This window comes from Perognathus longimembris, chromosome 7 (genome assembly GCF_023159225.1).
Source record: "Perognathus longimembris pacificus isolate PPM17 chromosome 7, ASM2315922v1, whole genome shotgun sequence".
In the NCBI taxonomy this organism is placed as follows: domain Eukaryota; kingdom Metazoa; phylum Chordata; class Mammalia; order Rodentia; family Heteromyidae; genus Perognathus; species Perognathus longimembris.
In genome coordinates, this window is record NC_063167.1 from 20,423,087 (window position 1) to 20,449,320 (window position 26,234).

Sequence of the window (26,234 nt, forward strand, 5' to 3'; positions counted from 1 at the left end):
CCCTGCCCCTTTCCTCCTCTGAAGCCTGGGACTGTGAGTATAATGGAGAAAAGGGTAAGCAAAGCTTTAACAGGAAAAGGGCACAGCTGCCTCTAGAAGGCAAACAATGTGTAAATGCACCACTTTCCTATCCAGCTGACTGCTTAGCTGGTAATTCATTCCATCTAACTACAGAGTCCGAAGCAAGTTTGGCTTTGCTGTCATGTTAGGGGACTACTATGGTCAGATCTGAATACAACTCCCCTTCCCTAGGGTTAAGGAAGCTCACTCAGGTCTAGAGACCATAAAAAATGGGAATGTTCTGTGTCAAACCCTTGGCTCTACCTAAGCCAAGGAAAATGAGATGAGGTAAATTGCAACAGAAATCTTTATTAAAATGTGTCCTTCAATAATGTTAGCATACATACAATATACACACATACATATGTACACTCTTTGACACACCTCACGGATTGCCAACATCAGTTTAACCAATAAATTAAAACTAAAAATGGGGGGAAGGGGAAGGAGACTTAAGGGTAACATTTTCATGTTTTATCTGGTAAGAAATTGCAAATTTCTCAGAGTTTCCCTGGGGAAAACCTGACCAGACAATCTTTGAAACAAAGTACATAAATCTCCCACCCCACCCCACCCCCCAAAAAAAAAAAGATTCCAAAAGATGCAGTTACAACAAGTGTGCTTCTCAGAACCGGAGCATTTGTTCCCCTTCATACTCTGGCTTCTGCACCTTCTGGCTTCAAGACAGTATGCGCCTCCGCTGGGGCAGTGAGGTTCGTGTGGGCACTTGGGCTCGGTGCACCTCCGGCTCTGGGGGTGGAGGGACAGGCCGCGGTGTGGGAGCGAGGGGAGCCGCACTCATCGGAGGTGATGTCTGGCACGTCGTCTGACTGGGTGTCAGAGCTCTCCAGGTCACTGCGGATGCTCTCAGGCTGGGCCAGGCTAATGTCCCAAGCTTTGCTGGCCAGGCAATCCTTCGGTTCACAGCTTTGGTGTTTGCAGGAGGGGTCCTCTGCGCCACCACCACAGCCTTCTTCTTCATTCTCTGCCATCTGTGCCTGGACGTGCAGTGAGTCCTCTGTGCTGCTTCCGCTCACTAGCTGATAGTGGCTTGGTTTGGCTTCAATGTCCACTTGGATCTCCATATTGTTGCATTCTCTGTGGAGACAAAATCCACTGTGCTGAGTCATGCATAGGTCATGCTATACCTGTTGGTAAAAGTAGTTTGTGGGTTCAGGATTAGGAAATTAAAAAAGAAAGGTAGTAAACAGTCGACTAGAGCTCACTTTTGCTACACACACACACACACACACACACACACACAAATACATGCATGTATGCGCATCTCTTTATGTAAAAAGAACTTCTAGAATTGAACTAAGGGCCAGCACCTCACACTGTCTTACTCAGAATATGAAACTAAAAGCTTACAGCACTTACAGCTGAGGCACTATTGTGCCTCAATAGAAACCAGAATCCTTGCAGTAAGAAGTACCATGATTACACCATGCCAGATATATTACTCAAAGTGAAACAAGCCTTATCACAACCTTATCAAACAAATGGCAAGGAAAACCCCTAGACTCAAGATTTCCATGCCAATCTAGCTCTTTAAGCTCCAATGTGAGTGATTACACACTATTACAATAGCTAGAGGAGAGGAGGGTCAGTGTGGGAGAAAAGGGAGAAGAAGAGACAGAGGGAGAAGGAAAGAAGGAATCTTTAAACACAAGTGGTAACAAGAAGAATCAAGAGATGCCAAACACTCCAGTATCAAGAACTTGCTCAATGAATTCACAGGACATAGGATATATCTCACTGGAGGATGGTAGTTAAGAGACCTAACAGAGGCAATGAACTTCTGAAGACCTGGTACCCAACCAAATAATGTAACCTCTTCTGGGCATCTGACTGTTCACATACCTGTCCTGTGGGTTGTAGGAACTGATTATGGAACCGGCCATAGCACGAGTGCTTGCGTTGTCACTAATTGCACCAAGACTGGCTGTGTCTTTGGGGAAAATTTCCTTTTGGACATCGGCTTGGACTTCTAACCTGTAAAGAGGGGACGTTCAAGTTAATGAGGCCAGGGTACACTGGGATGGTCTGCCTCCTGGCACACATCTTTTCCCCTATTCTTTTGTGAACTGTGATGATCTGACTGAGCAAATCTCCAATCACCAAACAGCTCAAATACATGCTTACACAATTACTCTCTTAAATATCTACTGAAATCGTCCCCTCCTTTCCATTCCCACTGCTATTGCTTAACATCAGGCCCTCTATATCTGCTGCCTAGATAGTTACTATTGGGCTCCTTCTCCAGAGGCCCTAAATACAACTCAAACAACTTCCAGATCAGCACCAATGTAGATAAAGACCCAATCACTCTAACAGTTCTCTGACTCTTGGCTCCCTCCTGCCAACAGACATTATGATCTTCCTGATGTTCCAGGAAATGCTCTTCCAGTTCTTTCACTGTGGGTCCAAAATCATAACCACTCTGGATTTACATTTTATACCTCTATGATTCTGTACATGCTGTTCCCTCTCTCCGGAAGTTTCTTTTCCTTTGCCTGACAAACCTAATCTCAGTCCTTAATGACAAAGGAAATGTTTTATCACCTCATTCTTTCAGCAAACTGGTTGCTTTCAGCTAAATGCTCTTTTATTGTATTGATTTATACACTTTTCTCTCACTCCTCTGTGAGTTCCACGTCTCATTCACACTTATCCCTCCTGTCTTACACATAACAGGATGAACTCAAACAAGCAATCAAATTAAGACTGCAGGATACTTAAGGGCCAATCTCCTCCCTCCTTGCACAGCAGTACTTTCCCAATGTTGTGTCAGAGCTGGGAATCTGTAACTATTTCCTTCCTTGGCTCTGACACCATTTTATTGTACACTTCAGTATTTCCTCATAATGGGTTTCACAGTCAAACCCATCTGACTCATTCACTTCCTATGAAAGAAAGGCTTTCAGAGAATGGGAACAGCTGGACTGGCTAAGCTGCAGTTTCAGCAAGTCACTCTCCAATTATGTCTGTCGGCTCATTTAAAGGGAGCTGGCTCTAGGAGAATACTACAGTGAGTACTCCAGCATGTGGGGGCGGGATCCCCTGACAAGAAATACCAGCCAGGAGATGCAGCCAGGTCATCAGCAGCCTCCATGCTGCCACCTGTGCCTATGCTCTGCTGCTCCTCCTCAGGTGCACTTCAAGAATGGAGCAAGGCCCAGGAAAATGAGGGCACTGCAAGGGTAAGTGTGCCCAGTGAGAATCCGAGTCCTAGCTCTAGATCTGCCAGGTGATGATTCATGCAATTGTGCTAGAACCACCTGGGGAACTTTTTCTAAACACAGACTAACTCTAGTCCCACTCCAGGAGATATAAATTGTTAATTCTGGGAATAGACCCTCGAATCTATTTTCAAAAGGTTCCCAGGGAGTCTAGCATCAATAGTTCATGCTGTAGTCTGGCTATTCTGGAGGCTGAGATGCAGAGGACAGTGGTTCAAGGCCAGCCTGGGAAGAAAAGTTCTTGACACTCCATCTTCAAAATAACTAGTAAAATACCAGGTTGGAAGGATAACTCACATGATATAATGCTAGCCAAGCAAGCAAAATAAGCAAGCATGAGGCCATGAGTTAAAAAAAGAAAAGAGGCTTCCAGGTGACCAATGGAGACCAAGGGGCAGAATTCAGTTCACCTGCCATCTGTTACTTTGAATCCTTTTCATAGCCAAATGGCCATCTGGCCTCACTTTAAACACTTCCCGCAGTAATCAGCTGACAATCCAGAAAGTAGTCCATTCCTTCTTTGGGCTTTCATATAGTTTCCTCCTATATCCTCTACACAGCACCAAAATCAGTATCTCATTTCTGCCTAGTCATTTTAGACATCCTCTTGGCATGTCACAGACAACTAATCTTTGTCTGACGGAAGGTCCAAGGCCCTTCAGATGTTAGACAACAAGCATCTCCTCTACCTGTCTAACCTGCTTTGCTCACCTGTGCTCTTCCACTGACGTCAACTAACTGCTTTTCATCTAACCTCTTCCAGGCTTCTTTGAACCTATACTGTATTTTGTCCAACTGGTGAAGTGATCAAGCAATTCAAAATCTTTTTAGTCATCACATTACACATTCCCCCTACAACTTAATAGAACTGTTTTTCCTAATTTACCCAATGGGAATAGGAAGCTTGTTAAGGGATCACACCCCTATTTTTTTTCTTTTTGTCAGTCGTGGGGCTTGTACTGTGGGCCTGAGTGTTGTCCTTGAGCTCTTCAGCTGAAGGCTCATGCTGTACCACTTGAGCCACAGCACCACTTCTGGTTTTCTGGTGGTTAATTGGAGATAAGAGTCTCACAGACTTTCTGCTCCAGCTGGCTTTAAATCACGATCCACAGATCTCCTCCTGAGTAACTAGGATTACAGGCAGGAGCCACCAGCACCTGGCTCACATTCCTATTTAGTCAATGAAATACAGCATAATCCTGGTTAGCTAAAGCCAATAATATGCCTAATGAAAAATACTAGGACCTGCTTTCCACTCTTCCTGGAGCAGGCAGATAATGAAGCAGGGAAGAATCTGAAATCAAGGTTGTTCTCCATATGGAAGCAGTGGCACAGTGAAAAGAACTCTGGACTTGGCTAGGAGTAAATACCACTGATGAGTAAATGAAAGTGAGATGACACATGGGACACACCCGTACAGACAAATGACTCAACATGTTAATTGTCTACTTGCTTACCTGCTGTATTTCCCCTTGCCACTGGAAAGAATGCCGCCACTCAGTGTGCCCCCTGAGAGCGCTGCAAAGCTGGCTGTTTCACTGTAAGGTCCTTGCATAACACTAAGTCCATCTGTAGGGCTTCCACTAGTGCTCAGCACACTTGTCAGGCCCTCGATGCTGCTTTCTCCTATGCTGGGATTCTTGAGGGCTCGCCAGGCATCTGCCACTGTGGGTGAGACACCAAATTTGAGACACCAAAGAAATCTGATAGGCATTTTCCTGCAATAACTTCTCAGACTAGAAATTTTCATGTAAAAAAGTACTAATGAATTCACTTAATGAATTGCTACTAAGTGCAGCCACTACATATTAGGTGTTTTTATGAACTAAAACTAGACATTAATAGCTCCAATTTTAGATGAAGAGGGAAGAGGTAACAAGTTTCATAAGAAATGTACTCACTGCCTTACATATGAAACTGTAACCCCTCTGTACACCACTTTGACTAAAAAAAGCTCAAATTTTGTATGGCATACAAATTTCATGTATTTACAGTATCTAAGATTAGTAAATTTCATCATTTCTGCTTCATTGAAAAGAAACCTAAATTACTAGTCCAAGGTCATTGTTGGGCCTCCCTAAGCTACAATTCTGATTCCATTATCATCCCACTCTACTGAGCTGCTTTTAGTCAAATTGAAGATTTCTTACTTTCTCCTTTTCCCTTTAGTCTATTAGTATAGAAGGGAGATTCACTTTAACATGTTCATATATGTATACAATGGACTTCGATCAAAGTCTCTCCACTCTCCCTCATTTCCCCTCCCCGCCTTTTTTTGACAATTGTGGGGCTTGAACTCAGAGCCTGGGCACTGTCTCTGAGCCCTTCTGCTCAGGACTAGGGCTCTACCACTTTGAGCCACAGCTCCACTTCTGTTTTTCAGTAGTTAATTGGAGATAAGAGTCTCATGGAGACTTTTGTGCCTAGGCTGGCTTCAAACCAGGATCCTCAGACCTCAACCTCCTAAGTAGCTACGATTACAGGAGTGAGCCACTGGGCTCCTGGCTCCCCTTTCTCCCTTAAAAAAAAACTCAACAGGCTTCACTGCTCAATTTTCACACGTGAACATAAAGTATTTCAACCATATTCATGTGTTCTGCTTACCCTCCCTTATTCTCCCCCCTCCCTTTTTTGAGACATGATCTCACTCTCTAGCCCATTCTGGCCTCAAACTCACAATCCTCCTGCCTCAGAATCAAAAGTGCTGGAATGATAGGCATGTCCTACCACACTCAGTTTAAACTGAAGAGATGAAAACATGTTTAGGTCATATGTGGATTCTATTAGGAAGCTTGAAAACCCTTTGGAGATCTCTATTCCCCAGGTTAGTTAAGATGGTGAAGTGGAAACAATGTTTAAGTAGAAGTCCCAGTTCTCTAGTTCCAGTTCTGCCAAAGCTCTTAACAGACACTAAAATAAAACTTACACAAGTTACCATTTAAATGGGGATAATAATAGCCCCTGCCCTCCTTCTTCAGAGAGCTGTTGTAAAAACCAAGTAAGATAATAACTGTGTAAAGTCTTCTGAAAATTATAAAGTACTGTGCAAATATAAGGCTTTCTTATAAATCTACTACCATTACATACTTGTAGTTACTTGGAATCCCACTAGTTTGAACCTGCCCCATAGAAGCAAGTACCAGAGGAATTAACCTAATAATTCTGGAACAAAGAAATGAACAGCTAAAAATATTTCATCCCCTATACAAAGCTCATTATCACAATGAAAATCTTTTGGTAGAATGTGCTTAATTTTACGGATTTTTATCTAGTATGCTATTAATTCAAGTGAAAAGTCTTTCCTTTACCTGTGATTGGACCATCGTCTTCATCAAACTCAATTTTCACTCCCTTTCCATTGGCTGTGCTGACTCCACAGCCTCCTCCACGACAGAGAGAAATGGGTACGACTCCATAGACATATGCCAGCATAATGGGGACACCAATGCCTGGGGGAAATGATGGAAACCTGTCAGCAGATCATCAGGTTGAAATTGCCCTGAATTCTGCTTTTCAGACTAGCCACAGACAAACCACAAGGAGTCAAAGACAGAGTGGGCTCTCCTAACCAGACTGCCTGCTGTAACAGAATGTTGAGATTAGAACGCTGGCTCTAATTTACAGGCTGTCTGATTGTGGAATCCTCCTACAGTTCATGAGAATGTATTTATATAGTATTCAGTACAGTGAATGTACACTGCTTTCATTTCCCCTTCCCATTCAGCATTGAATACTAACCTAAGAACCAAACATTAAGCTAAGTATTGGGGCCAGCCTCCAGTGTCTCATAATTGTAATCCTAGTCACTCAGGAAGCTGAGTCCTACAGGATCTTAGTTCAAAGCTGGCCTTGGCAGAAAAGCAGAAAAGTCTGAAAGACTCCAACTCCAATAAACCAGAAAAGGGCTAGACATGGCTAAAATGCTGGAGTACAAGATGTAAGCAAGGAAGCTGAGCAAGCGTGAGACTTTTGAGTTAGAACCATGGTACCAACACAAAAAAAGACACAAGGAATATTGTGTTTAAGAGTCTCCCAGACTGTTAATTCCAAAATCACGCTGCTAGGTGTGATTTTGAATGGCTTAGCTGTTAACACGGGGTACTGTTGACTCACATCTGTAATCCTAGCTACTCAGGAAGCTGAGATCTGAGGATTGCTATTTGAAGTCAGCATGAGAAGGAAAGTCTGGAGACTTATGTTTAATTAATCACCAAAGAACTGGAAGTGGAGCTGTGGCTCAAGTGTTAGAGCACTAACTTGAGTACAAAAGCTCAGGGACAGTGCTCAGGCCCTGAGTTCAAGTCCCAGGACAGGCACAGGTACCCTCAAAAACGCACAGGATCTAAAGTCAAAATGTTCAGCATAGTAACATGAATTTAAAACTAAATAACTTGTCCAAGGTATTACTATAGTTATATTAAACTATAATTCTGATTCTAAGTCCACTGTTGTTTTCTCTACAATTGAGCTACTTTTAATCACAATGAAGTCAGTAGTGACTGCTGCTACTGCTTCTTTTTCCTTCTTTTTCTTTTTCTTTGCCAGGCTTGGGGCTTGAACTCAGGGCCTGAGCACTGTCCCTGGCTTCGGCTAGCACTCCTGGCTTTTTCTATATACGTGGTGCTGAGGAATTGAACCTAGGGCTTCTTGTATACAAGGTAAGCACTCTACCACTAGGCCATAGTCCCAGCCCCTTCTCTTTCTTTTTCTTCTTTGTCTTTACTGCCACTGCTGCTGCTGTCCCTACCACTGCCACATCATTGTCTTCTTTCTGCTCTTCTGCTGCTACTGCTGCTGTTGCTTCTTTACTCGCCCTCTTCCCCCCACTCCTCCTCCTCCTCTCTCTCTCCCCCCACCCCCTTCCTCCTTCTTTCCCTTTCTCTCTCTCTGGAAAATTACAGCTTTAGTGAGGATTTTTTAGGACCAAGTGAATTAATACACACACGCACAATGCTCAGAATCACACCTGGCATATGTTTGTGTTATAACACACTATAGTAATTTAGTGTAGTTAAAAGCTGAAAAAAAGAATAATAGCAACAGTGCCTACTAGAATTAACAAAGTGAGTTGGCATAAAACACCTGGTAAGCTGGCTAAAGTGCTATAATCAGAGGGCTAGTTGCAGAGCCATGGGCCTGAGTTGCTTACCAACACTAACGGCAGCAATCACTGGGGATGCAATGACCGACAAAGTCACTCCTCCTGTGATGGCCAAGTTCCTCTTGTGTTTGGAGGTTTTTCTTCCCTCATACCTGCTGTGAATCTAAGAATAAAAAGAAAGTTCAAGTCAGCATGTTTGGACATCAGTATTTTACCAGGGAATAAGGACACATAAACAATCATTTATAGGTTTTGTTTTGTAAGTCCTGAGGGTTGAACTCAGGGCCTGGGCTCTTTCCCTGAGCCTCTCTGTGCTCAAGGCTAGCACTCTACTACTTGAGCCACAGCATCACTTCCAGCTTTTTGTTTATGTGGTACTGAGGAATTGAACCCATGGCTTCATGCATGCTAGTCAAGCACTCTACCACTAAGCCACATTCCCAGCCCGAGGTATCTCTACTTAAGATACTCCAAAGAGATATCTTTCTCAAACTTTAACCTAACTCTGACCTGGAAAACATAAACTAAACCAAAAACGTTAATCTAAAAAGAGACAAAATAACTCAGGGGAATGAAATAATTAAGCATTTCACCTTTAAGTTAGGCCCACAATGTTAATAAGAACTTTCAGATCTCATGGGGGTTTATAAAAATCTATTTAAGAAGCTGAAGTTATTTTTATCTAAGAGCCAGCTGATTTTCAGGCAGCTTTAAAACATAAGTTCCTTCCCGTTTCTCTCAAACCTTTGCCAACAAATTTAAAGCTGGAACAGGCACAAAACATAGCATGTCTTACCTTCCTTCCAACATAAACAGGAATGCCAATGACCATGGCAGGAATGGCAATGCCAGCAATGAGAGAAATCCCTACAGGAGCACCAATCAGTGTGCCCAGCTGCCAAAGAATTTTTTTCTTGCGGCTCCATGGCTTCTTGCCCCAGAATGTACAGCCAGAGGGGCTAAAGAGGAAACACATTCAAGTTAATGTAAGTATTACAAATGCAGCTATTGTTATCAGCTATTGTTACTTGATAAGAGCCACAGCATTCTTTTCAGAGTGATTAAGTTACAGGAGATTGCAGGAAACAAATATGTTACACAAGGGATGGCAAAGGACAAGGCTAGACTATTAGAGCTCTGAACTCTTGACTCCCCCCCAACCCCCTTTGGTAAAGGCAAGCCTCTCAAATTGAAATTCCAAAATCCCACTTCCTCTTGTTCTGCCAACCCTGGTCCAACTTCCTAGACTGGCAGTACTTGGGATCCTACACAGCATAAACACTTGGCCATCTCATCCAAATATATCTGTCCTGCACCTAATCAACATGCTGACTGTGAAATGGCTTGGCATATGTCTTACCATAGCAAATAGATACTGTGAACACTTTCCCAGGGTAAAAAATGACCTCATCACATCTCTTATGTCAGATTGGGACTCTGCATTTGGCTATGTTGACCCTCAGCCCTGTATCTGGTCTTTTCTCTCATTCTGTTTAAACTACATTCTCTACTTTGTAGACAGCAATCTTGAAACTAGGAATCATGTCTTATTCACCTCTGGGGCCCCAATAAGTGATTGCTACATATAAGTACCTAAGTGTTCAACTGAATTGAAAAATAAGTTTTCATCTACATAGTGAAATTCGTTTTGTAAATATTAACTCTTTGAGGACAATATTTTGATATTTAGTCAATTTTTTTTTTGGTAGCACTAGGGTGTGAACTCAGGGCCTCTCATTTGCTTGGCTTGTGCTCTACCACTTGGGCCACACCTCCAGTCTGGCTTTTTGCTAGTTATTGTGGAGATGGAGACTCACAGACTTCTCTGCCTGGGCTAGTTTCAAATTGCAATCCTCTAGATCTCAGCCTCCTGAGTAGCTAGGATTATAGGCATGAACCACCGAAGCCTGGCAATTCCCTCAATTCTTTTAAACTCATTACACACACAAAAATATAAAAAGGTCATGGTGTCAAAAACTTAGACATGTAGACAAAGTACAAAGTAGTGCTGACATTTACAAGGCAAGATAAAGTAATGCCAATAACGAATGAGGCAGGAAACAGGAAAGCATAATGGATGCAATGGCATTTAAGTTGCTCTTAAGCAATGAATAACGGCTGAAGAAGCAAGGCATGGTGATGCATGCCGGTATCCCAGCACTCAGGAGGCTGAGGCGGGAGAATTTCAAGTCTGAGCCTAGGGTTTGTACTGAGATCCTGGAGACAGTGTGGTAGAGAAGAAAGGAAGGAGAGAGGGAGGGAGAGACAGAGGGAGAGACAAAGGGAGACAGAGAGAGAGAAAGAGAGACAGACAGATGGAGGAGGGAAAACAAAAACTAGTAAAAACTGAACAAGTTGACAACAAAAGACAATAATGGAATAATGGAAGACTGAGCTGGTGAGAAAGCATTTCAGGCAAATAAAAGAACATGAACAAATATGGAGGCAAGATAGCAAAAATTAACATAGGAACTGCAAGCCTCAGATTGCCTGAAATGACAGAAGAGTGGATTAGGGCCAGACTATGGAAAGCTTTAAGAGTTATGTAGGGGGTAAGACATGACCTAGAAGGTAATGAAGACAATCCCTAGAGGTTGTTATGCAGAGGAAAACATGATCAAAGGAGTATTTTAGGGGAGCTTTTTTTTTTTAAGTTTCCTTATTTTGCAATAAAAGGTCAACTATGTCTCTCTGACATCCTTTTCTCTAAATGAGTAAAGAGAACAAGATTATAAAAGCAATGGACATATTTCCCCTCTTACCTGAGGTAATGCAAGTCTGAGATCTCTTTCATACAAAGCCAGCAGAATTCACAGCCACACACTGCACAAGTCATGTGATTACAGCTTCCATCATTCATCTTAATAATGTAAGCACTGCATCGTGGGCATGGCTTGATGTCATCTGCTAAGAAGGGAAGGAAAGATGGGTAGAAAAATACCCTCTGTTAAATCTAGTTTGACTTCATTATTCCTAAGGTATACAAAAGAAATGAGAGGGCAGTCAGAAGCTCTTGACTAAGGATTCCAAATTGCACCATACATTTTCTTGGAAGGTTTGCTATGTCTAGACCTCAGGAATTTTCATAAAATGGATCCTATTTCATATTGAGCTGCCTGTTCCAATAACTGGCATTTTACACAGCACTTGAATCACATTCTGAGCAAGCAGACTCCCCAGAGGGAATGACAGTTTCAAGAAAACTAGAATCAGCTAATAAGACTGAAAGATTAAAATTAGAGTCTCTCACAGCAAGAACAGTCTGCAGTATAAAATCGGTTTTAAGTTTTTCTTTCTGCTGGTACTGGGGCTTGAACTCCAGGTCTTATGTTATTGTTCATGGTTAATGCTTTACCATTTAAGCCATATCTCTACTTTTGGTTTTCCATGGCTAACTGGAGATAAAAGTCTTGAAAATTTCTCTACCCAAGCAATCTTTGAACCTCAAGATCTCAGCCTCCTGAGTAGCTAGGATTGTAGAGGCGAGTCACTGGCTCATGGCTTGGCTTTAAGTGTGTGTGCATGCGTGTGTGTGTGTGTGTACACGTGTGTGGGTGGGGAGGCCCATGGGTCCTGGGCTTTGTTCTAGGCTGGCACTCTACCACTTGAGCCACAGCTCCACTTCTAGTTTTTTGGTAGTGAAGTGGAGATAAGAATCTCATGGACTTTCCTGACCAGTCTGGCTTCGAACCCTGGTTCTCAGATCTCAGACTCCTGACTAGGTAGGATTACAGACATTAGCCACTGGTACCCAGAGGCTTTAAGTTTTGATAACTGTTAAGAGATTAATCTTGGGGGCTGGGGATATGGCCTAGTGGCAAGAGTGCTTGCCTCGTATACATGAAGCCCTGGGTTCAATTCCCTAGCACCACATATACAGAAAATGGCCAGAAGTGGCACTGTGGCTCAAGTGGCAGAGTGCTAGCCTTGAGCAAAAGGAAGCCAGGGACAGTGTCAGGCCCTGAGTTCAAGCTCCAGGACTGGCAAAAAAACAAAATTAAAAAAAAGAGATTAATCTTTTAGGTTCAACAAGCATTATTGTGATTTGCTATTAACACAACCTAGAGTACTTCCCATGATATTTTAAAATTCAAAAATCTAAAAACAACTGGGTATATTATGTATCATGCACCCTATAATTTTCACAGCCAGTCATGCACAAAGCTATTAAAATGACAATTTAGGAGATTATGCTGTGCCAGGAAAAAGTGAATTGCAAAATCTTTCCTACTAGCCTCTCCTGTGTGACATCAGTGAAATAGAGTACAATTATAAAAGGCAATAAATCCACTGACATTTTAAAATAGGTTTTCCCTGAACCATCAAGGTAGAAACAATGTTGACATCCCTCCTTTTAAGGTTAATCATTAGTTCACACCAGTTTTATTTCCTTTACTTAAATCTGTATCCTGTCTCCAAAGCAGTGATATACCTAAAGCTAGCCAAATGTCTTTTGCTCATGATCAAAGTATTGAAAAAGCCCCTGGTTAAAGGACATAATTGCTCTCCAATCTGAGACATATATTAAAAAGATAGAAACCTGAAAATTCAGTCTTGTTGTATTCTGTTTACATGGCTGTACTGGAAGTATAACCAAACTAGGAACTGTGGTGTGGGCTTATAGTCCAACAACTTATGAGGTAGGAGAATCACTCTTTGATCTCTGGGATACATGGGTTATACAGTAAGGTAATCTTTTCCTGATCACGATGAAATATGGAGACAATGAGATATTATCAGTTTATACCTGGTCCAGATTCTTGCCCATAACTGAGACCTGAAGTATGCTTGGTCCGAACTCGTAAAGTCTGTGCTCTCTGCTGACGAGCCATATCGCAGGTCTGATTTGGATGCCATATCTGCTTGCAGTGGTAGCAGAACTCAGTCTGGCAGCCCTCCCTCTCACAGGTTAGCTTTGGGCAGCTGGCACAGCCATAGGCAATAACAGCATAACTGAGTAAGGAAACAGGAAGAGACACCATTAAGGTAAGAATGATCTAATCAAGACAAACAGACATAATTCATCAGGACTAATAATGCATTATCACATGTGGTAAGTATGTGTAAGTGCACACATACACACATGCATGCGTGCACAAACCTGATCAACTATAACATATTCTGTGTGAAAAGGATATTCAAAACCAAAAATAGAAAATATAAGAGGGAAATACAATATTTAGCATGTGTTCCTAGCACATATCCAATATAGCTTAAGCTGCTTTAGGAGCGACTTGACCTCCCTTCCTCCCTCTCTCTCTTTGTTCTTTCCTGTACCTGTACTGGACCTTGAGCTCTTGCTTGGCTTTTCCCTCAACCACTAGAACCAAATCTCTGCTTCTGTTTTGTTTTGTTTTTTGCTGGCTAATTAGAAACAGTCTCATGGACTTTTCCTGCCTGAACTGGCTTCAAACCATAATCCTCAGATCTCAGTCTCCTGAGTTGCTAGGATTACAGGTGTGAGCCATTGGCACCCAGCACAATCTACTTTTTGTGTGTGTGTATGTGTGTACTAGGGCTTGAACTCAGGGCCTGGGCACTGCCCCTTATTTTTTTTTTTCTCTCCACCACTTGAACCACAACTCTACTTCCAACAATTTACTTTCAAGGTTTTAGGGAGGTCAGAATTTGATTACATGAAAGGACAGAACAGTTATTAAAAATAAAGAGTTATAGCAAAAACTGAAGCAAGCATACTTTTTCATTTCCAGTTCCACAGTGGGGCTATAGCCTGACCATAGCTTGGAAGACAATAGCCCTAGGTGGGACTTCACCTAGATGACCTAGATAGTCTGCTTCTTCTGTTGAAAGCTCAAATCATCTTTTTTTTTTTTTTTTGCCAGTCCTAGGGCTTGAACTCAGGGCCTGGACATTGTCCCTCAAGCTTCTTTTGCTCCAGGCTCTACCACTCTAACACTTGAGCCACAGAGTCACTTCCAGCCTTTTCTATTTATGTGGTACTGAGAAATTAAACTCAGAGCTTCATGCATGTTGGCAAGCCACATTCCAAGCCCCCCACCAATTCATCTTTTTATGTTGTTTTACTTTTTCCAATTTGATTCTATACTTTCTTTTTCTTTTTTGGTTGGGGTCAGTCATGGGGCTAGAACTCAGGGCCTGGGATTTTTGCTCAAGGCTAGCACCCTACCACTTCGGTGGTTAATTAGAGATATATGAGTCTCTCAGACTTTCCTCCCTGGGCTGGCTTCAAACCATGATTCTCAAATCTCAGCCTCCTGAGTAGCTAGAATTACCAGCACTTCGCTAAGTCTATGCTTTTTAATGTCTTGTTTCTTGACAGCTTCCCAAACCCAAGAATATTGTAGAGCTCCTTTTATTTTTTTTATTTTTATTTATTTATTTATTTTTTTTTTTGCCAGTCCTGGGCCTTGGACTCAGGGCCTGAGCACTGTCCCTGGCTTCTTCCCGCTCAAGGCTAGCACTCTGCCACTTGAGCCACAGCGCCGCTTCTGGCCGTTTTCTGTATATGTGGTGCTTGGGGAATCGAACCTAGGGCCTCGTGTATCCGAGGCAGGCACTCTTGCCACTAGGCTATATCCCCAGCCCAGAGCTCCTTTTATTAATTAACATAGCATAAAGTTAGGTCATTTTAATGATATGCTTTTTTTTTTTTTTTTTGCCATTCCTGGGGCTTGAATTCAGGGCCTGAGTACTATCCCTGGCTTCTTTTTGACAGTGCCACTTCCAGCTTTTTCTGTTTATATGGTGCTGAGGAATCGAACCCATGCATGCTAAGCAAGCACTCTACAGCTAAGCCACATTCCCAGCCCCTAATGATATATTCTTTTTTTTTTTTGGCCAGTCCTGGGCCTTGGACTCAGGGCCTGAGCACTGTGCCTGGCTTCTTCCCACTCAAGGCTAGCACTCTGCCGCCTGAGCCACAGCGCCCCTTCTGGCCGTTTTCCATGTATGTGGTGCTGGGGAATCGAACCAAGAGCTTCATGTGTGGGAGGCAAGCACTCTTGCCACTAGGCCATATTCCCAGCCCCCCTAATGATATATTCTCAAAGACAGACAATTTGGAACTTATCAGCACTAGCATCAATCATTTTGTGTAATTTTTGTTATTTGGCCAATAATTAATCTCTTATAAAAAAAGTCCAATATATGTACTAGCCTTTCTGATTAATTCTAGATATGTCAACTAAATGCTACTATTGCTTTAACAAGTTGGTACTTGTTTAAAATAAAATCAAGGGGCTAGGAGTCTAGCTCAGCAGTAGAGTATTTGCTTAGCATATATAAGATCCTGGGTTTGATCCACAGTACTGCAAAATAAATTAATTAAATTAAACTTGAAAAGTAATTTAAAATATAAAAGTTGTAAAAGTTCACCACTCAGAACTTTTAAACTAGTGATTCAGACTTAGCTGCTGCTATCTGTGCTGTTTTCCCTTACTTCATGCTCTTCTCCAATATCCAAGAACCTCAAACAAATGATGCAAATGGCTAATGCAGTTTTCTTGGTTTTATTCTACAATTTATTTAAATATACATTAGATATTTATAATAGCAACTTATTAGTTTTGTCACTGATTCCCAAACTGTTTGGGGAATGATGCCGACAATATAATTGACAAGGTATCTCCTGTGTTCACATAACAAGCTTCATTAAAATTCTTTTCGGAAAGAACAAAGTGAGATTAGGTCAACGTGTGAATGCAAATGATTCATATCCTGGAGGAGTTCTGAGCAAATTTGCCCCACCTACCTGCAAAATAGTTTCTAAGAAGAAAGTGACTTGGTTGCTATTTTGTTTGTATTAAATGGGAAGGAGAGTAGAAGACCTTAAAAAAATAAATGTGACTAGTTCAATAAAGTGTCACTCCCTGTTGCCAAAATAGTAGTAGTAATAATAATAATAAAAAACCAGGTTCTAAATATACAAATTAAAAAGTGCCATTCCGAAGGCCTCAAACACTCCCTTTCTTTCTACTGAGCCAAAACCTCCAGCCTCAAAATTACATTTTTTAATCTAAAATATTTAATAGTTAAAGTCAGTATGTCTCATTCATTTCAGTTCTTTTACTACCCTCAACCTGGGAGCAGGGACTGCTTCGGTTTATTTGCTTGCTTCTTGTTTGTGATGACCAAGGTATAAAAAGATCAGCTGCAGTGAACATTAAACTTCATATTACCTTTATTGTTCTTCACTTGGACAGAACTGGCATCTGTTACGTTGGTGTGAGAAGACAAGCCTTGATGCGTTCAAATTTTCAAGGCGCACAATGAAGTACACAGGGAGAGAGCAAGGACCAGCACAGAAAACAACTCAAAGCCAGTTTGGGGAACTAAAATAACTACTTATGAGTCTGCAGCAACCTATTACTATGACACAGAATTACTCAGGGCACAAGACTTAGCATTCCTGTTTAAGCACCCTGTCTGGGCTCTGATTCATACTGTCTGATATGGAGCTACTTAAAAAGCTCTAAAATCTTACTTCTTTTTCCTTGTCACCTTTAGAAGTAGATAACACATTCTAAACTGCATTTGCAATTTCACCTTGAAAGGTATGATATAAAAACGTAGCATACCTTGAACTACACATCTTGGCCTTTACATACTGTATTCCTTCTGGCCTAGATAAATACTCACTTAATAATCAACTCCAATGTCATCTTGCCTATAAATCTATTTAGCCTCTCCAGAAACTTGGTTGCCCACTAATCACACTGGTACAATTATAACACCATGTTGTAATTATTTACGTGCTTACACTGGGATCTAGCTTAAATACCTGTGCTGAATGCTAAGAGACCCTCTTATGCTCTGGTTCTCTGACTTTCTTCAGGGCACTGCAGATTTCCTAGCTAGCAATATGTTCAACTTATCCATGCATTTCTTTTGCTTACTATATGTCAGATACTACAGCTTAATCCTAAAATTTTGTATAGAAAAATGTGATTGATATTCTCAAAGGTCCAGGTCATCCTCTATGAAATGTTTCTTTAAAAATATAATTTTATTGTTATTAAAGTGTTGTACAGAGGGGTCACTATTTCATAAGTCAGGAAAATTCCTGACAACTCTTTTTAGACAATATCACCCCTTGCTTTGCTTTCCCCTGGCTTCCCCTATATTGTGAAGTCTTTCTTACAGTTTGCCTGCCAATCTTCTGTTTCCTCTATGAGGTCAAACTCTCTGATAGGAATACCAGGCCTAACTAAGTACTTTTTCTAAAACATACTGGTCACTTGGGGTTCAGCTCTGTATCACTATTAGAAGTGTCTGTTAAATGACTACTTGTCTGTCCTGTTCTTGTCCTCTAAGAACTGTGCTGCCCAGACTCCTTAATCTTCACACCAAAATTTGCCTGTTCACTTCATTCTTCTGGGACCTAGTTGAAAGGTTTTATGTAGAGTTATAGAACTAGTTAGAATATGTATATCTTACTACAGAGGAGAAAATCCTTTTGCCAGTCCTGGGGCTTGAACACAGAGGCCTGGGCACTGTCCCTGAGCTCTTTTTGCTCAAGGTTAGCACTCTACCACTTGAACCATAGTGCCATTTCTGGATTTTTCTGTATACATGGTACTGAAAAAAATCGAACCCAGTACTTCATGCATGCTAGGCAAGCATACTATCACTAAGCCGCATTCCTAGCCCAAAATTTCTAATTTACCCTGAGAATAAGATTCACTATTAAGTAAGGATACTGAATGAAGGAGTTTAGAAAATAACAAATGAGAAGATAGTAAACAGTTAAGCCTTTATAATGCCACAGAGAAAAATAAAAGCACATTCCTTGGTGATTTAAGTTTGGTAAAATTATACCATAATAGAGATTTGTACTTTATATTAGCATTAGCAAGATATATAGTGTATATCAACGTATTTAAGGACCCTGAGAAGCACAAAAATGTACTTGTTTTATTTTTTAACCAAATACATCACTTATTTATCACAACTGATTCATCTCAACTTATTCATCACAAACATTTTTTTCAAGTAATGCCTATAACATACTTGAGGAAATATAGACACAGGTGAAAAAAAAACAGAAAACAATCCAAAAGGTTGGAAACTATAAAGGAGCTTAAATGAAAGGATAAACCAAATTAAAAAAATTTCAAAGACACATTGAGAAGTCATCTTATAGGTCAGATAGTCAGTCAATGTCCACTTTTAATAGAGAACTGATACAGATATTCTACTTTAGAATCAGTACTTTAGCAAAATATGAGAAAGATGCATTATTGGGCTAGAGGAAGGCACAGATGAGGATAAGGGAAGACGCAGGGAAAATTAGAGAACAGAAAGAAAGGAACCTCCTGTTCCTGGAAATTAAGAGGTCAAAGAATACTTTACAAAAGAAAAACTTTCTTTTAATGACTGTGAAAGATGTCTCACTCAGGAAGCTTGCTCTTTACTAAGTGTGCTGGAATGAACAGATGCTTCCTACTTATAGAGTGGATCTGAGAAGACCAATAGCTGAACTTTCTCAGGTCAGGTGGGAGGTGGGACCCAGAAGAGAACAAACAGAGCAATGAGAGAATGGAGTGGCAGACCTGTACATAATTTAGGTCAAGAGAGCTGTATCTCCTATTCATCTGTACAAAGAATTCTCTGGAATTATAGCCAGGAAATTCTGTTGCCTATTTTGCTCACCTGTTACTTACATTTTAAAAGGGCTTAAAGATTGGTAATATAGTGCTCGAAAACATTACTGTTACAAAACCATATGGTATAAACCAACTGCACAACTCTTGGGAGAGGAGAAGGGGAGGGGAAGGGGGGGCAAATGAGGGAGGAGGTAACAAGTAGAACAAGAAATGTACTAACTGCCTTTCATATGAATCTGTAAACCCTCTGTATCACACTTTGACAATAAAGAAAACAAGAAAACATTACAGTTACATTATTAAGGGGTTTCTGAAACGACATGATTAGGCAGAGAATCAAAAGGTAATAGACCAAAAAAAAAAAAAAGGTAATAGACCACCTGTACCATTTATTTATTGCCTACAAAACATGAGGTCCTGCACTTAAACTTTCCTGAGCTGGTCTCTCCTTCAGAGATACATTTACTCTCATCTACCTGCAGTATACTAAAATGTACATATATATATCTGAATAGGTTATATTTTGAAGACTATACTATAAAGAACTATAAAATGTTTAGTTGTATTTTGAATTTTTATCCCACTTGAAAGTATATGTGTGTGTATATACACACACACATATACATACCCATATATAGGTGCCAGTACTGAAACTTGGAGCTCATAGCCTTGCACTCTTGATCACTTTTCTTGCTCATAGACGGGGCCTCTACCACTTAAGCCATGCTTCTAGTCTGGTATTTTGCTGATTAAAACTGGAGATGGAGTTTCTTGGCTCTTTCTGCCCAGGTTGGCTTCAACCCTAAATCCTCCAGGTCTCCGCTTCCTGAGTAGTGAACATTAAAGGCACGAGTGCATGCCTCAAAGTATATTTTCAGATAGTATGCTTGTTGGTTGAGTGCAGTGGTGCATGTGTATTATCTCAGCTATGTAAGGAGGAGGACTGAGATTCAAGGCCAGTCCTGACAGAAAGCATGAGACGCTATTTGAAAAGTAACCAAAGTAAAAAAGGGCTGGAGGCATGGTTCAAATGGCAGAATGCTTTGTCTAGCAAATATAAGGCCCTGCATTTAAACCACAGTACTGTTTCACTCAATTGTATTTAGTTAGGCATTGGGGATTCACACCTCTAAACCTAGCTACTCAGGAAGCTGAGATCTGATTATCACAGTTTGAAGCCAGTCCAGGCAAGAAATGAGACTCATCTCCAATTAATCACCAAAAAGCCTAAAGTGGGGCTGTGGCTCAAGTGGTAGAATGCTAGCCTTGAGCAAAAGTGCCCAGGACCTGAGTTCAAGCCTCAGGACCAGCATACACACACATTAAAAAGCTTTGTTAATATAATATTTAGTATGCCAGTGGTTCTCTTATTTAGGATCAAACCATATTGAAATATGAGAAAAATATTCAACTTCTGTTCTACAAACATTTTGTAAAAACAAATTAGGATCTTAATCTATGTTGTTCTTAATACTTTTAGTCACAGAAAACTAATCATCAGAACTCTGTAAGAACACTCACATGCTCCTCACCCCAAAGAAAATACCTCCTATAAAAAAAAAAAGCAATACCTCCTGGGTGAGGAATGTGGCTTAGTGGTAGAGTGCTTGCTTAACATGCATGAAGCCCTAGGTTTGATTCCTCAGTACCACACACATAAACAGAAAAGGCTGGAAGTGGCACTGTGGTTCAAGTGGTAGAGTGCTAGCCTTGAGCAAAAGAAGTTTAGGGACAGAACCCAGGCCCTGAGTTCATGCTCCAGGACTGGCAAAAAAATAAAAAGAAGAAGAAGAAGAGGAAGAGGAAGAGGAAGGAAAAGAAGAAGAAGAAGAAGAAGAAGAAGAAGAAGAAGAAGAAGAAGAAGAAGAAGAAGAAGAAGAAGAAGAAGAAGAAGAAAAAAAGAAAGAAAAGAAATATCTCCATCCTCTCCATTCACCCCATCCCAGCGCGCGCGCGCACACACACACACACACACACACACACACACACACACACACACACACACACACACACACAGAGGATTTGATAAATTTTCCTGGCAAGAACTGGATCTGTGGGCAATAAACATGGCCAGGTGTGGTAAGAGATAACTGGGACTTAGGACTTCCTTTCCAGTGTTTATCCATGATTTTCACCAGGTCCAGAATGGAACAGTTTGATTTTAAACAAACCAACCAACTAAATAAACAAAAAGCAGAATTTGAACATAGCACATAATAATAACACGGTAAGGTATATTTCTCACAGGAATAGAGAAGTAACATAATTTTAAACTTACTCCCTGTTGTATGTAACTACTTCAACTGAATATCTAAAACACTTTCAAACATTAACTAAGCCTGTCAAGTCTGAAAGAATTAAGCCTAAAGAAAACAAGAAAAAGAAAAACAAAGTAGTAGCTGGGATAAATCCTAGCACACAAGATACGGGAGGCTAGCCTGGTTTTGGTGGCTTCACACCTGTAATCCTAGCTACTCAGAAGTCTGAGATCTTAGTATTATTGTTCAAACCTGGTTCAGGTAGAAAAGGCAATAAGACTCTTAGCTCCTCGAGCCAAAAAAGCTCAGAGACAGTGTCCAGGCTCTGAGTTCAAGCCCTATAACAATACACACACACACACACACACACACACACACACACACACACACACACGCCTGAGGCAGAAAAACCTCAAGAATAAAGGAGGAAAGGAGAAAAGAGGAAAGTCAGAGAGGGGGGAGGGAGGAAGAGAGAGAGAGACTACTGACTAGGAATCAGAAAAGATACTAGAAGAGCTGGAGGCATGGCTCAAGTGTCAGAGCAACTAACAAGCAAGCAAGCATAAGGCCCCTCAGTTCAACCTCCATTAGTCTCTCTCTCTCTCTCTCTCTCTCTCTCTCTCTCACACACACACACACACACACAGATTACAAACTAGTTTCTAGCATCCCTGGCTCTTTAACTCTGGATATTGTCTATAGACTATACTTAATGAAACAGGCCATCTTAATGGAGGCTAATGCTGACAGGCAATGCTTCCCAGAACCGAGGCAGAGTTAAAAGAATACTGATCTTGGAGTTAAGACTAGTGTTCCTATCATGTTTTAGGATTATCTACTACAGTTATATGATCCTGAACAAATTCATTTAATTTCTTTGAACTCTTGTTACTTCATCTGTAAAACTATATAAAATCTTCAAGCATCTGTGGCTCACACTTGTAATCCTGCTCAGGAAGCTGAGAGCTAAAGATCAAGATTCAAAACCAGCCAGGACAAAAAAATCCATGAGACTCTATTTCTAATTAACTAGCAAAAGTATCAAACTGGCAGTGTGGCTCAAGTGGTAGAGCATCAACTGTGAGCAAAAAAAGCTGACCAAGAGCAAAATGCCCCTGATTCAAGCCCCAGACCCAGCTCGCCCTCCCCCCCAAACTCCAACAATCTCGCAATGTCATGAAGATCAAACTACACTTGGCATACATACATACATATAGTTAGATGCCAGTTGACTTTCTTTCTCCTTTGTATGTGTATGCAAAAACACACACAAATACACATGTGAATACGGATAGTCCATATATATATATATATGTATGACTGACATAGTTACTTTGACTAATTAAAAAACAGAACTTGAATTATACCAAGACAATACTTGCCTAGACTAAGAAAATGGCCTAATTCTTTAATAACTCTCAAATATGTAATGGTTTAGAGTTATCACCAAGCTTTAATTTGTCCATTTTCACGGATGTAAATGAAGACAGCCTGACTTCAGAAATTAAAAAACAAAAGGGGAGCTGGGGACAGCAGCTCACAGCTTAATCCCAGTTGTTTTGGAGGCAGAGATCAAGAGAATTGGAAGTCTGAGCGCAGACTGGGGAAAGGGTTAGTGAGACCCTCACCTCAGCAAATTAGCTCAGGATGCTCATTACAGTGGTAATGTAATCTCAGCTTCTTGAGAGGTCATAGTTAGGAGGATTGAGGAGAACCTATCATAGTTAGGAGGATTGAGGAGAACCTATCTATAAAAAACAACAACAAAAACTAAATTTTAAATGGTTCAGAGCATAGTTCAAGTGCCAGAGTGCTTGCCTAACAGGTGCAGGGCCTTGAGTTTAAAGCCCAGTTTCAACAAACAAAAAACAAAATGGGGAGAGGGACATCGTTTACTTAGAAGAAGAAAGGCACATATCCTAGTTAATATTCAAGGAATATTAAGCTCTCAAAGAAAGTAGTTAATATACTATTTCAAAATGAATCGTGCAATGTTTAATATTCCTTTGGGTCAGAAAACAGATCAACAATATCTGACAAACTTGAGTATTACATAAATGAATCTTGTAGGGCCAAGTTAAAGCATCAAACACAAGCAGACCCTGGAAAGGAGTCTAGAAAGAGCCTACAAAGTTCTTCCTGATACTTATTAAACAAAAGTGAAAGTGATCTACTGTGAACTGGGTACCTTTGACCACAGACTAAATAACACACCTATATCTAAACAAGTTTAATACAGAAAAGTGTTTCTTCTGAGTGTTTTTAAGGGTTTCTACCCCCCCTCATTTTTATTAGCATTAATTGATTGGAGGGACATTCATTTTGACATGTCCATATGTGCATGCAATGTACCTAGATCACTCTCTACATCACTTTCTCCAATCTCCACCCTCTTCCCACACCAATCTCACGAAGCTTCATTGTTCCATTTCTACACAGGCACATAAAGTATTCTGACCAGATTCCACCTTCTCCATTCAATACCTAAAAGGGATTCTTTTGAAAGGAGACACCTGGTAGCATCATGGTACTCAAAACAGCCTTGATACATAGACTACAATTAAAAGCCCTTAACTCCTTTGAGGCAAAGGATCACACAGCTTTTACTACATAACTATAGCATGACTCTAAAAGGAGTCCCTAGCATCCTCTGCTCCTAAAATATGACACACGAATAAAATTGTCTGTCCAAGGTTACAAAGCAGGTGATGACAACCTGACTCCCAACCACTTAGACAAGCCCACTCTGCTGGACATAAAATCATTCATAAGATGTATGTCAATAACAAGGCCCCCTCCTCAGGGAAGGAATGAAGAATTTCCACTGAGTGCTTCGGATAAGGAAATGTGGATTGGAGCTCTGCAAGGTACCATGTATTTTTCACTCACTGACCTTTGAAATCAAGCCGAAATAGTGCATTACAAAGACTGTCACGGAGATGTCACGATCTTTCTAAAAGGAAGGGTGGACACATTTTCTTCTGCCATATCAACCTTTGGGCATTCTCTATCTCAGTGTCTCAATAGATTCGCTGGACAGTCTGTCCATTCCTCACCCTGCTCAAGGCAGCAGGGTAAGGACCACAGCGTGCCTCCCAATAGCTTGGCACAATACACAATGCCCAGGACTCTCCCAGAGCTCTACCAGTAAGCTGTCCTCATCTTCGGTTGCCGTCCCCACCATTTTCAACTCAACTTTCTGCAGTGGTTGTCAGGAAGAACAAGCCTTCTGCAATGTTGCTAAGGGTCCCTCTAAGCCTAATGGACACACCCCTCTTGAAGCGCTGCCCTTTCAGAATGACATTCTCCCCTCCTCCACTGCCAAATATCCCCTCCTCTCTTGGGAAGAGGTACTCCCTCACCCCTCTACAGAGATACCCTGCCCAGGTCTGAGGACCTGATGGACAGCTCCCTTCCGTTCAGCTTCTGCTCAGCGCCCTCCCCAAGGGCTGGGTGGGGTGCCTGGTGCCTTCAGACCCGTAGTGCGGGTTTGCCCGATGGCTACAGGCACCCTCTCCTGTAGCTGGCTGGTCACCCCTCCTCCTCCCTCGTGAGGGGACCCCCTCGCTGCAGCCCGGCCAGGTCCGCAGCCCCCGCCACGCCCCTCGGCCGCAGCCCCGAGCCCCGGCGGCCACGCCCCCACGCTCACCCGCAGTCCGGGGCCGGGCACCAGCGACAGTCGGGGTCCGAGGCCAGGTATCGGCGCAGCATGAACTCCTCGTACTTGTGCATGAGCGGCGGGTCGGCGAGCAGCAGGCGGATGTCGTGCGGGTTGAGTCGCTCGCTGCACTCGGGACAGCTGATGGGCACCCGGCTCTCGCTGATCTCCAGGCGCAGGTAGTGTCGGAGACAGTCCCGGCACGAGCGGTGCGGACAGCTGAGGAGGCGCGGGGCCCGCTCGGGCGGTAGCCGCACCAGGCACAGCGGACACTCCACCTCCTCCGCGCCCGAGCCGCCGCCCTCCGCCGCCGCCTCCTCATCGTCGAGCCCGGGCCCCGCGGCCGCCGCGGCCTCCGCGTCGGCCTCCGAGGCCGGCTCGGCCGGCAGCGCCTCGGGCGGCGGGGCCTGGGCCGCGGCCGGGGTGGCCGGGGCAGCTGGGGGCGGCGCGGCCGGGGGCGGTGGCTCAACCTGCGGCTTAGCCCGGGCGCGGCGGCCGCGGGCCGAGGCGGAGAAGACGCTGTGGAAGGTGAGGCGCCGGCGCCGGCCGCCGCTGCGGCACTTGGGGTCGGGCGCGGCCGCGTGTAGGGATGTTGACCGCGGCGACTCAGAGTCCTTCTCGGAGCCCATGACCCGCAGAGGCTGAGGGGCTTGGGGCGCCCAGCGCCCCCACAGCTTTCCCCTCAGCGCCCCTCAGCCGGCGCCCAGGCCGCCGCCGCCGCCGCCGCCGCCGCCGAAGCCTCGGCCGTCCTCTCGGAGACAGGAGCTGAGCAGAGCCTACGAAGTGGTTATAAAGCCTCCGCCCCGCGCGCCGAGGCCCACTGCGCAGGCGCAGGACGCAGACACCTCACAACCCGCGCAGCTCGAGCCGCGAGCGCTGGGGCGGGGCCGCGAGGGCGGGGCCTGCGAGCTGGGGCGGAGCCCCGCCTCCTGCTGGTCAGCTGGTTTCTAGCGCAGCCATGTTGTTGTAGAAGCTCTAAGTGACCTCCACCCAGTTGTTCTTCCCGGCTTCCACACGGAACGCCGTCACTCCTAGCCTTCATCCTCCCCCTCCATGCCAAGGTGGATGTTCAGCGCTCTGTTCCTTACTGACATACTGTTGCCTTAAGGGAAGCTTCCATTAATTCATTTGTAGCAAATAGGTGGATCAGATGGTGATTCTCCAACTGTTCCACCATCCAGCGTTTCTGTTTAGTATTAGGCACACGCACTAATTAATCAAGAATTCATTCACTGAGCACCTGCAAAGAGTGGGGGCACTGATAGGGCAGACGAAGACACCCCCTTCCCTATTTGCAAGGGATCTGCAGCCTATAGTCCCCAAATTTAC

At 42.8% G+C, this 26,234-nt stretch overlaps 1 protein-coding gene across 3 annotated transcripts; it reads right to left on the minus strand.

Annotated features, from left to right (window-relative positions):
* Positions 1-349: 349 nt before the first annotated feature.
* Positions 350-25,667, minus strand: Rnf19b (ring finger protein 19B). 3 transcript variants are annotated; one of them, XM_048350811.1, is made up of 9 exons: positions 24,897-25,667; positions 13,151-13,356; positions 11,166-11,307; positions 9,200-9,362; positions 8,452-8,566; positions 6,611-6,751; positions 4,760-4,967; positions 1,924-2,055; positions 350-1,158 (listed from the first exon to the last, which is right to left on the minus strand). In XM_048350811.1, the coding sequence occupies exons 1-9, from the start codon at positions 25,532-25,534 to the stop codon at positions 711-713; spliced, it is 2,193 nt and encodes a 730-aa protein (XP_048206768.1). In that variant the 5' UTR covers positions 25,535-25,667; the 3' UTR covers positions 350-710. The 3 variants fall into 3 exon arrangements, with proteins under 3 accessions (XP_048206768.1, XP_048206767.1, XP_048206769.1); XM_048350810.1 differs by having other exon boundaries at positions 11,166-11,310; XM_048350812.1 differs by having other exon boundaries at positions 1,120-1,208; positions 24,897-25,664.
* Positions 25,668-26,234: the final 567 nt, after the last annotated feature.

Excerpts from the sequence above, each read along its gene's own strand:
- Rnf19b (XM_048350810.1), bottom strand. The coding sequence starts at position 25,534 with ATGGGCTCCGAGAAGGACTCTGAGTCGCCGCGGTCAACATCCCTACAC. Across the intron at positions 13,357-24,896 it reads TGCCCGGCCCCGGACTGCGG|TTATGCTGTTATTGCCTATG; the intron begins GTGAGCGTGGGG and ends TTCCTTACTCAG. Across the intron at positions 2,056-4,759 it reads GGCAAGGGGAAATACAGCAG|GTTAGAAGTCCAAGCCGATG; the intron begins GTAAGCAAGTAG and ends CCCTCTTTACAG.